Source organism: Cervus elaphus, chromosome 5, assembly GCF_910594005.1.
Source record: "Cervus elaphus chromosome 5, mCerEla1.1, whole genome shotgun sequence".
Classification (NCBI taxonomy): Eukaryota; Metazoa; Chordata; class Mammalia; order Artiodactyla; family Cervidae; genus Cervus; species Cervus elaphus.
In genome coordinates, this window is record NC_057819.1 from 96,741,145 (window position 1) to 96,754,658 (window position 13,514).

The following is a 13,514-nucleotide window of genomic DNA, read 5'->3' on the forward strand; positions in this document are numbered from 1 at the left end:
CCTTCCTTTTATCTTTTTTCCCCTTCTGTTATCCTTTCTCCAAAGTCCTGATGCGAGTTAGTAGTAGAAGCTTGTTTATAACACAAGCATTTGGACTCTTAACTCCACAGCTCTTTCCTCTGTGATGGGTTGTCCTTATATACCAGGAGAAATAAAGAGAGAGAGAGAGAGACAGAGGGACGGGGGACAGGAAGGGAGGGAGGGAGAAAGAGAGAGGGACTGTGAACGTCTTTGTGTAGAGAAAGAACTACTTACGGCAAACTGGACCACAGGACCCGAGGCACACCGAACCTTGCATGGACAGGCAGGGTGGGGATGACTGGAGAAGTGGGAGTAGACAGATGCATTCAGAAGAGAGATGAACCTCTGCTCAGAGCAAGGCTGAACTCTTGTCACTGTGTCATGAGACACTGTACTGTGTCACTGCTATTGATTCATACCCAGATTGGGCGTGCCTTAATGTTAACTTCGGAAAATCCTCCTGTGATGACATTTCCTAAGGTCAGGCACTCTACACTGATACAACCTTCATAGTTGTTAGAATAGTGAAACCCTTCCATCCCATTTTGATCATTAGCCACAGTCCTGGGTCCTCAGAGCAGTTTCCTCTGTCCCAGCCCCTTTCCTGGGATCCTCTGGATCTCAACCTGAGCTGGAAAGTCAAGAGTTAATGTCTAGCACTGTAAGGGCCATGGGGATCCTGCACAAGCTCTAATCCAGTATCCATTCCATTGATAAACGTACATGCCCCATTATCCCCAGCATCCAGCAGACACAGATTAGGTGCCTCTGTGTACCTCTCTCCCTCTTTCAGCAGGTCCACATTTTCTTGCTCTCCATCTCTCAGCAGTGGCCTATGGAGCCAGGTGCCTGGGGCAACAAGACTGTGGTCACTGAATTCATCCTTCTTGGCCTAACAGAGAACATAGAACTGGAACCCATCCTTTTTGCCATCTTCCTCTTTGCCTATGTGATCACAGTTGGGGGCAACTTGAGTATCCTGGCCGCCATCTTTGTGGAGCCCAAACTCCACACCCCCATGTACTACTTCCTGGGGAACCTTTCTCTGCTGGACATTGGGTGCATCACTGTCACCGTTCCTCGCATGCTGGCCTGTCTCCTGACCCGCCAATGCCGAGTTCCCTATGCAGCCTGTGTCTCACAGGTCTTCTTTTTCTACCTCCTGGCTGGTGTGGACTGTCACCTCCTGACAGCCATGGCATATGACCGCTACCTGGCCATTTGCCAGCCCCTCACCTACAGTGTCCGCATGAGCCGTGACGTCCAGGGAGCCCTGATGGCCGTCTGCTGTTCCATCTCCTTCATCAATGCTCTGACCCACACGGTGGCTGTGTCCGAGCTGGACTTCTGCGGCCCTAACGTGGTCAACCACTTCTATTGTGACCTCAAGCCCCTTTTCCAGCTCTCCTGCTCCAGCATCCACCTCAATGGGCAGCTTCTTTTTGTGGGGGCCACCTTCATGGGGGTGGTTCCCATGATCTTCATCTCGGCGTCCTACGCCCACGTGGCAGCCGCAGTCCTACGGATCCGCTCGGCGGAGGGCAGGAAGAAAGCCTTCTTCACATGTGGCTCCCACCTCACCGTGGTCTGCATCTTTTATGGAACCGGCTTCTTCAGCTACATGCGCCTGGGCTCCGTGTCCGCCTCGGACAAGGACAGGGGCATTGGCATCCTCATCACTATCGTCAGCCCCATGCTGAACCCACTCATCTACAGCCTCCGGAACCCCGATGTGCAGGGTGCACTGAAGAGGTTGCTGACGGGGAGGCGGCCCCCCGAGTGAGAAGGCAGGGCTGTCAAGATGCCCCTCCCTCCTTGAGCAACCCCCCGCTTTCTTGTGCTGAAGGCTTAGTTGTGGGCAGGAGGATATTCAAGGATGGACTAAGAAGGAAAGTAGATAACTCAGGCCAGGGTAGAATGTGGTTTGCCTTGGACTGGGGAGAAAGGCTAAAGCTTAGAGAAGAGAGTAAGTATCTAAATAACTGATGAAAGATGGATTAGAGACAGATAGGAGAAGGGACTTTCCTGGTGGTCCCAGTGGCTAAGACTCCATGTTCCCAGTGCAAGAGGCCTGAGTTCAATCCCTGGTCAGGGAACTAGATCCCACATGCCACAAATAAGAGTTCACAAGCCCCAACTAAAGATCCTGCCTGCCGCAATGAAGATCAAAGATCCTGCAGCTAAGAGCCAGCACACCCAAATAAACATATCAATATTTTTTTAAAGGACAAATGGGAGAAAATTATACTATGGGTCAGGAAGTGGGACACAAATAAATTATGTTGTATTTTTAAAATTCAATGACTTTTCAGTTGAAATACATTAAAAATATTAATTAAAATGTTTGCCCTCACCCTTTTAAGATAAGATATGTTTGTATCTTAGGGCTCCCCTAGTGTCTCAGATGGTAAAGAATCTGGCTGCAATGCAGGAGACCCAGGTTCAATTCCTGGGTTGGGAAGATCCCCTGGAGAAGGAAATGGCAACCCACTCCAGTATTCTTGTCTGGAAAATTCCATGGACAGAGGAACCTGGTGGGCTATAGTCTATGCGCTCTCAAAGAGTCAGACACAATTGAGCGACTAACATATTTGTATCAGAGTATTGGGTCTGGGGACTTCCCTGATGGCTCAGCAGTAAAGAATCCACCTGCAATGCAGGAGATGGAGGAGACTTGGGTTTGATCCCTGGGTTGGGAAGATCCTCTGGAGGAGGGGATGGCAGCCCACTCCAGTATTCTTGCCTGGAGAATCCCATGGACAGAGGAACCTGGCGGGCTACAGTCCATGGGGTCACAAAGAGTTGGACACGACTAAAGCAACTGAGTACACACTCATGCATGTAGTCTGTTTTTTTTAAAAGATTCTTCTTCAGGAAATAGAGTCATGATTGTGGAATTAAGGTTTGGCATAGCCTGGGAGCAGGATGTGGGGACCTGTCAGAGTACCTTCCAGCATCTTCTTCAGAGCAACACTATCAAATACCTCTTCCTAAAACCAGGGTCCCCATCCCGACTAACCGTGAGTGGGAACAACACATTTTCACGTCACTGCATGAACTTGCTCCCCCAACCTCTCCACTGAAAACTCGAGAGTGGGTCATCATTAATTTCCTGAGAAGAAGCATTCAGAAAAGTTAGTTTAGCTTTTATTTTTCATGGCAAAGTACCCCGATTTATAAAAGGGCATTCTATCTAATATGTATAGAGAATCAGTAAAGGTGAAAAATGAAGGGAAATAGAAGTTTGCAGTTTACCACTGAATGAGTACTGGAAACCAAGATTTTACCAAAAGAGCGAAACTAAGGGAACCCATGGAAGAACAGTGACTAGAATGAGAGTTGATTTCACATGCAGTTGTGACTGTTTCTAGAATTTTTTTCCGTGAACCTTTCAGACACTTCCCTGGTCCACAAGTTGGAAGTCTGAGAAGAGGGACCTTACCTAACATTCTTATTAATTGATGAGGAGGGCAGCTTGGCCCCCTCAAGGTGTCTGAGAATATTCCGAGTCAAATGAACGTTCCCACCATCTTTCTCTCTCTATTTTTCCTGAAGAACGCTGTCTCCCACTTCAGGTCCACTGCCCCTCTGGGGCGGGCCCTGCAACAGCCTCTGGGCCTGGGCCCCTCCGGCACTCCGGCCACCCACGATGCCTGGTTAAGCCCCTGGGGCAGTGTCTGTCCCACTTAACGCCACCTGATTTCTTTCTGATGACCACTGTATCACATCCAGACCTTCACCGGGGATGTCATGTCCCTCTGTCACTCATTTCTTCCCAGCCTCTCCCATCAGTCTTTCTCAGCCACAGCCTCTAGCTCAGCGAGGGCTTTTCTTTATCAGGAGACTCTTGCATCTCTTCACTTTTATTGCATGTTCGTAATCTCCTCCAAAAGAGTGTGCCCTGCTCAGCAAGAAAGACATCATCATCATTTCTGTATTCCTCTCAGCTTCTTTTTGGCTCTCCCTGACTAGACTGTAAGCTCCGTAACGACAAGGACCATGTTTTCTATTATTCATGTCTTCAAACTCACAGCACAGTGCTGAGTGCATAAAGCCATCTCATGGATCCATCAACTGCTACTAGGAACTGATAACCATCAACTGGTATTCCTGACCTGTGACAGGAAATGTGTGTTCTCCGTGGGAGGTCAGTGAACCAGCCAGATGTTTTCTAAATGCCCTAAATCCAAGATCTTAAGATATGAAGGGAAAAGAAAAGAAGAAAGAGAAGCTTTCTTCTGAGGACATAGTCAGTCACTGAGCTTGACATAACAGGAAGAAGCTTTCTGGATTTCATGTGTGAACTGCATGTCATTTCTCTCCCAGAACTAAGAGAAACTGCCTGAAGTTAGAGCCAGAAAAGTGTCTTCCTCTTGCAAAGGAATGTAAGAGAACATTTAATTAGCAAAAGCTAATTGGAGCTTGGAGCCCCAGGGTTCTGAAATCCTGCAACATCCAAGACTGGGCTCCATTCAACTTGGAGCACGTTAAGCAGGTGGGATGATAATAATAAATGAGTGCTAATCAGTATGACAAAGTGTTTGTCTTTCTTTAAATGATGTCCTTAAGTGAATAGTTTTTAACTCTGCTCTGAAAATATGAGCAATTCATATGTAGTATAAATAATTTTAATGAAAAGTATATTTTTGTTTAAAAAGAAGAATGAATATATTGACATGAAAAGATGTACAGCACATATTGCTGAATTTAGAAAGTGGTGATGATGTGACATGTAATGTGTATCGGGCAAAAAAGTGCTGTGGAACAACCCCCAAGTTTTAGGTGGTGATTTCCACTGCAGAGGAGAATTGGACTGGGCAGAGGGGTGGGAAATGCAGGACTTTCAGTTTCTACTCCATTTACTCTTTTTTTTCATATTGTTTATTATTTTACTTGCAATCCCATAGAATGACCTACTGGATGAATGAGGATTTTTTTTGGGGGGGGGGAGGCGAGTGTTCCAGGGATTGAACAACGCCCCCAGAAGTAGAAGCCTAGAGTCTTAACCACTGGACCACCAGGAACGTCCCTCCATTTACTCTTATTTGAAGTTTCTCACTGAATTCTGTGGCTTGCCAGGTGGCTCAGTGGTAAAAAATCCACTTGCCAATGGAATCGCTGCAGGAGACTTGGGTTTCATCCCTGGGTCGAGACTATCTGCTGGAGGACGAAATGGCAACCCACTCCAGTATCCTTGCCAGGAAAATTCCATGGACAGAGGAGTCTGGCTGGCCGCAGTCCACAGGGTCACAAAGAGCCAGACATTACTGAGAGACTGAACACACATTCACTGAATTCTGCAATATAAAAAACAATTTTTTAAGTAAATGCTATTGGTGGATATGGGGGTGGGAGGAGTAAAATAAATTGATTGCAGTATTTTCTCTCCAGCCTTCAAAGTGTCCTCTGTCATCCTCATCTTCGAGGAGAAAAAAAATAGTAAACTGTTTGTCCATCCAATATAAGGCCACTGGCTTCACTTTATCTAGACTCACAGGCTCCAGAGAGACATAAAGTAGTTATTGGTCATCTTATCCATGCTGCCTCTTCTGAGATGAGAGCCAAACCCAAGCATCTCTAGCCTAGGAAAATACTCCTGGGGGATCTTTCTCCTCGTCCCAACTCCTGGCCCTGAAAAGTCAAATTTCACCCTCCATTCCACACAAATGCCTACCTTACACCAACACCAGCACACCTCCTCCCCGAAAAACCCTTGCACTGCTGCCTAGTTTTGAATCTTTTTATGTAATTCCAGTCAAAGGTAGTGACTCATCTTGGTGGGGACTCATGTAGATTTTCGTGATTCCTTGTGCCACAGATATAGGGTCATGGCCTCTGGGAGCTTAAAGAAACCTCTAGAGATATTTTGGTCCAGCCACCCTGACTTCAGAAAACTCACATCCAGAGAAACTTGTTCCAAATGTTCTTGGCCTTCAACACAAATGTGAGCTTATTGAGGACAGCCAGGATCCATCTGCTAAGCTCAGCTAATGTCATTTTATAAACCATAAGCATCTATAACACATATGCCTACTTGGACAAGTTCTCAGAAACATTTTCACATTGCTTCTTTCTCCCACACCCATGTCACTATCTAGAGGCCCACCATATGTGTCACAAAGAGAAAGGCACTGTTAGAACCCAAGAAAACTATGAAAGTAGTATGATTCCTCATTAAACTACTGGCACATAACAATATTCACAGAGCACTTTGAAATCTGTGTTCTCATTTGAATTTTGCATCTGCACAGTTGAGTATCACTTTGAAATCTGTGTTCTCATTTGAATTTTGCATCTGCACAGTTGAGTATCATCCACAATGAGGATCAGGATTAGAAAATACAAATAAGAGGGCCAGTTTTTATTATCTTCACTTTGCAAATTAAAAAAAAAAACAAAAACAGAAGCTAAGTGATTTCCGAAGGCCATGGGGTTAGTAAGGCTTCCTAGATGGTCCAGTGGTAAAGAATCTTCCTGTCAATGCAGGAGACACAAGAGACACCAGTTCAATCCCTGGATGGGGATGATCCCCTGGAGAAGGAAATGGCAACCCACTCCAGTATTCTTGCCTGGGAAATCCCATGGACAGAGGAGCCTGGCTGGCTACAGTCCATGGGGGTCACAAAGAGTCAGATGGACTGAGTGACCAAACGCTCATGCATATAGGGTTAGTTCGTAGGGCAGCCTGCAAGTGCTGACTCACAGCCCAGTGTTTTTGCCTTCCTCCATGATTGCCTCCAATAAATCACCAAAGGCTTCTGAACTAAGCAGAGTGATGCTGACTCTCAGCATAACGAGTCTCGGAAATGGGAAAGGTACGACAGTTGAGAGAAGAGAGCCTTAGGACATCCAGAGACTTGCTTTCTAACCCAGCCTCTTCTACTTAAGGCCACATGAGCTTTTGAAGCCATTCCTTCCTTCCATATATCTTGCACCTTTTTTCATTCACTTATTCTGTGATAAATACTCAGACCCCCTCCTCCCACAGGACACCAAAAGCTACGGGGAAAAACGGGGCCTTAGGTAATTAAATTAAATGGACAAGTGATAAGATTGAGAGCAGGAGGATATGCCCAGGAATAATTCATGCACAGTGGAGCTCTGATGAATTAAGGCTGGTTCTTGGGCTGTGGCAACTGGAGAGATGCCCAGACTGGAGACGGTGGCAGTGGGCCAGGCAGAGATGTGACAGCCCGAGAGGCAGTGGTCACTGAAACTGAAAGAAGTGAACTTGGGGAGGAATCTTGGAACATCAGCCAGAAAATATCTAGCCTTGTTTTCAGAGTTTATGTTTGTAGGATCTGAAGAGATTAGGATATTAAGGCCCTAAAAGATTTCAGACCATTATTTGGTATTTACAAATAGTTGCCCAGGCCAGGATATATGGAGAAGCAAATATGAATCAAGTTTCCTTCATGTGCCGGGCAGCAAACTGAGCAACCCATGCTCCTTGTTGCATTAAACTAGCTGTGATAAAAAAAAAAAAAAAAAAAAAAAACTAGCTGTGATCAAGCGAAGTCAGCATTGGACCCAGAAGTTGGGAGACCTGGCTTCTGGGCAGACACTGCTATTTGTTAGCTATGTGGCACTGAACAGGTCAGTTACCCTCCGTGGGCCCCAGTTTCTCATTTATGAAACGGGAATCATAGCACACAATTCAAATGATTATTCTGAGAATTAAATGAATTGAAATACAGAATTAGTGTTGGTAAGTATAATGTTCCCTGGTGCCTCTTTCCTGGTGGCCCTCCCCTGGTGGCTTACTCGGTAAAGAATCTACTTGCAATGCAGGAGACCCAGGCTCAATCCTTGGGTTGGGAAGATTCCCTGGAGAAGGAAATGGCAACCCACTCCAGTTTTGTTGCCTGGAGAATCCCATGGACAGAGGAGCCTGGTGGGCTACAGTCCATGGGGTCACAAGAGTTGGACGTGACTCAGAGGCTAAACCAGCACCGCAAGTATAATGTAGAAGGTGTTAAAAATCCACTGAGTTTTTTTTTTTTTTCAAAATAGACTTTTTTTTTTTTTTTTTAATTTTTTATTAGTTGGAGGCTAATTACTTCACAACATTTCGGTGGGTTTTGTCATACATTGATATGAATCAGCCATAGATTTACACGTATTCCCCATCCCGATCCCCCCTCCCACCTCCCTCTCCACCAGATTCCTCTGGGTCTTCCCAGTGCACCAGGCTTGAGCACTTGTCTCATGTATCCCACCTGGGCTGGGGATCTGTTTCACCATAGATAGTATACATGCTGTTCTTTTGAAACATCCCACCCTCACACTCTCCCACATAGTTCAATAGTCTGTTCTGTATTTCTGTGTCTCTTTTTCTGTTTTGCATATAGGGTTATCATTACCATCTTTCTAAATTCCATATATATACATTAGTATGCTGTAATGTTCTTTATCTTTCTGGCTTACTTCACTCTGTATAAGGGGCTCCAGTTTCATCCATCTCATTAGGACTGGTTCAAATGAATTCTTTTTAATGGCTGAGTAATATTCCATGGTGTAAATGTACCACAGCTTCCTTATCCATTCATCTGCTGATGGGCATCTAGGTTGCTTCCATGTCCTGGCTATTATAAACAGTGCTGCAATGAACATTGGGGTGCATGTGTCTCTTTCAGATCTGGTTTCCTCAGTGTGTATGCCCAGAAGTGGGATTGCTGGGTCATATGGCAGTTCTATTTCCAGTTTTTTAAGAAATCTCCACACTGTTTTCCATAGCGGCTGTACTAGCTTGCATTCCCACCAACAGTGTAAGAGGGTTCCCTTTTCTCCACACCCTCTCCAGCATTTATTGCTTGTAGACTTTTGGATAGCAGCCATCCTGACTGGCGTGTAATGGTACCTCATTGTGGTTTTGATTTGCATTTCTCTAATAATGAGTGATGTTGAGCATCTTTTCATGTGTTTGTTAGCCATCTGTATGTCTTCTTTGGAGAAATGTCTGTTTAGTTCTTTGGCCCATTTTTGAATTGGGTCATTTATTTTTCTGGAATTGAGCTTCAGGAGTTGCTTGTATATTTTTGAGATTAATCCTTTGTCTGTTTCTTCATTTGCTATTATTTTCTCCCAATCTGAGGGCTGTCTTTTCACCTTACTTATAGTTTCCTTTGTAGTGCAAAAGCTTTTAAGTTTCATTAGGTCCCATTTGTTTAGTTTTGCTTTTATTTCCAATATTCTGGGAGGTGGGTCATAGAGGATCTTGCTGTGATTTATGTCGGAGAGTGTTTTGCCTATGTTCTCCTCTAGGAGTTTTATAGTTTCTGGTCTTACATTTAGATCTTTGATCCATTTTGAGTTTATTTTTGTGTATGGTGTTAGAAAGTGTTCTAGTTTCATTCTTTTACAAGTGGTTGACCAGTTTTCCCAGCACCACTTGTTAAAGAGGTTGTCTTTTTTCCATTGTATATCTGTATATCCTTGCCTCCTTTGTCAAAGATAAGGTGTCCATAGGTTCTTGGATTTATCTCTGGGCTTTCTATTCTGTTCCATTGATCTATATTTCTGTCTTTGTGCCAGTACCATACTGTCTTGATGACTGTGGCTTTGTAGTAGAGTCTGAAGTCAGGCAGGTTGATTCCTCCAGTTCCATTTTTCTTTCTCAGGATTACTTTGGCTATTCGAGGTTTTTTGTATTTCCATACAAATTGTGAAATTATTTGTTCTAGTTCTGTGAAAAATACCATTGGTAGCTTGATAGGGATTGCATTGAATCTATAGATTGCTTTGGGTAGAATAGCCATTTTGACAATATTGATTCTTCCAATCCATGAACACGGTATGTTTCTCCATCTGTTTGTGTCCTCTTTGATCAGTGTTTTATAGTTTTCTATGTATAGGTCTTTTGTTTCTTTAGGTAGATATACTCCTAAGTATTTTATTCTTTTTGTTGCAATGGTGAATGGTATTGTTTCCTTAATTTCTCTTTCTGTTTTTTTCATTGTTAGTATATAGGAATGCAAGGGATTTCTGTGTGTTAATTTTATATCCTGCAACTTTACTATATTCATTGATTAGCTCTAGTAATTTTCTGGTAGAGTCTTTAGGGTTTTCTATGTAGTAAAAATCCACTGAGTTTTGAGTTGCGTCTTTCTAGAGTTTGTGGCCTCACGCTGGAAAACATCAAAATGGGAACTTACTGCCCCAAACTCCAGCCTTGCCCGGTCAGTGTTAATGTCTTTTGTACCACCATGGCCCTCACTTCTCTTGAATGAACTAGTGAAAGACTCAGAACAATAGAAGCTTCTGCCCTGCCGTGGACACTTGGAAGGGGGCATGATTAATTCCCTGGGTCCCCAAACACTTTGCTGACTTCTCAAGCTCAGCAGAGCCTCAGGAGGTTCATCCATCCATCCATCTTTCTCACAAAGTTTCCCACTGCACAGAGTTTCCCATTGAGACAGTGGTGACGGGAATGGGAATGAAGTCCTCGAATGTTCCACAAACAGAATCCTCTAATTAGCTCCCAAATGAGAGTTCAGGATAACTTGGCTGAGAGCTGGCTGGGGATTTGCTGATTGTCTTCTGCATCTCTGCTAACAAGGCCAGAGGGAAGGGACACCCAGAAAAGATTTTGCTTTTATTTGTGTCCTTTAGAAAGAAATCAGACCTTAGAGAGGAGGGTGGAGGAGGCCAATTAGTGATGGATGGTTTCAGTAGTGTCCTTAATAAGATTCATTAGCAAAGTTGCTAATAGAGGTAAGATGTGTTCAAAACAAGGTTGCCTGGGTGTAAGTCTCAGCCTCTCTGCAAACACTTGCCTCCATTTCTTCACTTTTTTCTGACTTTTGGCATTATGTGCTTCTACCCTCATCACACCCCAAAACTCTCCTGTCCACCCACCCCTCCTCCATCACAGCCTGGTTTTCTTCAATCCCATATTAAATAAATGTGCTTACTCTGTTGTATCTATTGGTTGTATCATTTTATACCTGCATCAGAATTTCCTTAATCAACCCTATATTAACCCTTTAGATTGTTCCCCGTTTTCCATTATTAAATGCAATGTTTTATATGTCTCTGCAGAGCTGTTTCCTTGATCGGACCGTATGCATGTATATATCTTCAACATACTTAAGAATATTGACAAATTATCAACTAGATGCATTGTACCATTTGAATGTTCTGCCAATTCAATGCAAGAGGGCCCCTTTCCAGACCTTAAGCAACTTCAGGTATTATCATTTAAACCAGGGGTCCCCCAACCCCCAGGAACTGGGCCACAGAGCAGGAGGTGAGCAGTGGGCAGGTAAGTGAGTGAAGCTTCATCTAGCACTCCCCATCACTTCCATTGCCACTTGAACTATCCCCACAATTGCTTACATTACCACGTTAACCACTTAACAGTCCCCTTTTCTGTAGAAAAAAACTGTCTTCCATTAAATTGGTCCCTGGTGCCAGAAAGATTGGGGAGCTGAAATCTTTACAATGTGATAATCCCTGTTTCCCATTACTGTTCTACTTTGCATTTATTGTAAAGGTTCTTTTTCTTCTTCTTTGAGTGCAAGTATTAACTCTTAGCTGCAACTATTTTCCTTATTTATATTTGCCTCTCATTAATGCTAATTGTGTTTTTAACATACAAACTTTTGTCTTCTGTAGTCAAGCCTATAAATATTTTACTTTATGACATCTGTCTTTGCTGCCATACTTGAAATTATTTTCCCCATCTCAAGTTTATGTAAATACTCATCTATTTTTCTACTACGTATTTTATAATTTTATTTTTAACATTTTCCATTTTTCCATCCAAAATTTTAGTACATGATTTGACATAGAGATAAAATGCTATGTTTTTTTTAACTCTATAGCCTGTGTTCCCAAGACAGTTCCCAATAACTTGGAGAGTGCTTTTGTCAAATATTAAATGTCAATTAAATGCTTCTGAACAACTTTATATTCTGTTCCACCATTCTGTGCCGTGTTTCAACCACTGTAGCTGTGGAACGGATCCACAGTTCTGAAAATCTCATATTCACATCACATTCTCATTACTCTCTTTCCTCCCAAATATATTAATAGTTGGTTAGTATCACATGTTCTCTCTTCCAGTTTAGCTATAGAATCATTTTTCTCACTGGAATCTTCTACCATTGGGTTTTTACTTGGAATGTGTTGAATTTATAATTTGGGGATGGAAGCTTTACAGTATTGGATCTTTCCATGGTATGGTCTATCCATTTATTCAAGTGTTGTTTCTAAAGAAAAGTTTTGAAGGTTTTTAAAAAAAATGAGTCTCTGTGTTTTTATTAAATTTATTTTGAGATATGCAATATTTTTGCTTTCACAAAGTGGATTTTTAATATGAGATATGAATATTTTAAGACTCTTAATCTGTGTTTTTGAACTGTCTAATAACAGAAAGGTGATGCCTTAATCTCCATTTAGAAGTTGTCCATATCCATTTTACCATGTCATCACAAATATTAATTATTTTTAATCATTTCAAATTTGAGAGGCAAAAATATACTAAAAATTTACTTTGCTTTTTCTGTTTCCTAGTGAAGCTGAGTATTTTCTTCTGTTAAACATATCATTTTTCTCTTTTGTAAATTGCCTTTTATGTTCTTGGGTTATTTATTCAGTGAGATGTCAGCATTTTCACTTCAATATTTTTATTTTTTAGTTTGTTTCAGATTTCTATTAGATCTTTACAGGTTAAATATACTAACGTTTTCATATTTTCTGCAAATATTTCTCCAAATCTGTTGTTCGTCTTTTAATTTGGGTAATTTTTACCTACATTTAAAATATGGTTGTGTAGTCAGATCTATTGATCTTTTCCTTCATGCCTCCTTCCATTGCTTACATGCCTAGAATGCCTGCTATCATTGACAGTTACATAAACAGTCACTTATTTATTCTCTTGGGCTTTTAAAATTTGGAACTTTGTATTTAACTCTTAAATTCACCCTGCATTTGTTTTGGCACATCGTGTAATGTAATATATACATCTAAGAGGTCTTTATTTTTCAAATGAACAATCAATTGCCTCAACAAGAGGGAGTAATCCATTCCCTGCCCCACCCTCACTGATTTATAATGCTTAATTTATAATGGGAATGCAGGTTGTTGCAACATCTTCGAAGAGCAGCTTGTCAGTATCTAGTAAGGATGAAAATGTACAAGCCCTGTAACCCAGCAGCGTCACTCCTAGGTTTATACTCAGACAAGAGCACCAACCGGCACACACGTAAGAATGCCCACCAAAGCATTATTCGTAACGGTCCATTGAAAACCCAAATGTCCATCATCAATATAATAGAAAAATATTCTGTCGTGTATTAATACAATAGGGTGTAATACAGTCATGAACATGAACTTGTTAAAAACTTATAAGCAGAAAACTCATCTATTGATAGAGTTGGGAGACCAGAAGGGGGCGCTCTCGAGCCCTGTGTGGATAGCCGACCCCAACAGAAATAAGAGAACTCACGTTCTTTCACTCAGCCAACGAAAAGCAATGAATTCCTTGTTTG

At 42.5% G+C, this 13,514-nt stretch overlaps 1 protein-coding gene across 1 annotated transcript; it reads left to right on the forward strand.

Annotated features, from left to right (window-relative positions):
* The first annotated feature begins 844 nt into the window (after window positions 1-844).
* Window positions 845-1,804, forward strand: LOC122693415 (olfactory receptor 139). The gene has a single exon (XM_043900913.1). The coding sequence runs from the start codon at window positions 857-859 to the stop codon at window positions 1,802-1,804; it is 948 nt and encodes a 315-aa protein (XP_043756848.1). The 5' UTR covers window positions 845-856.
* Window positions 1,805-13,514: the final 11,710 nt, after the last annotated feature.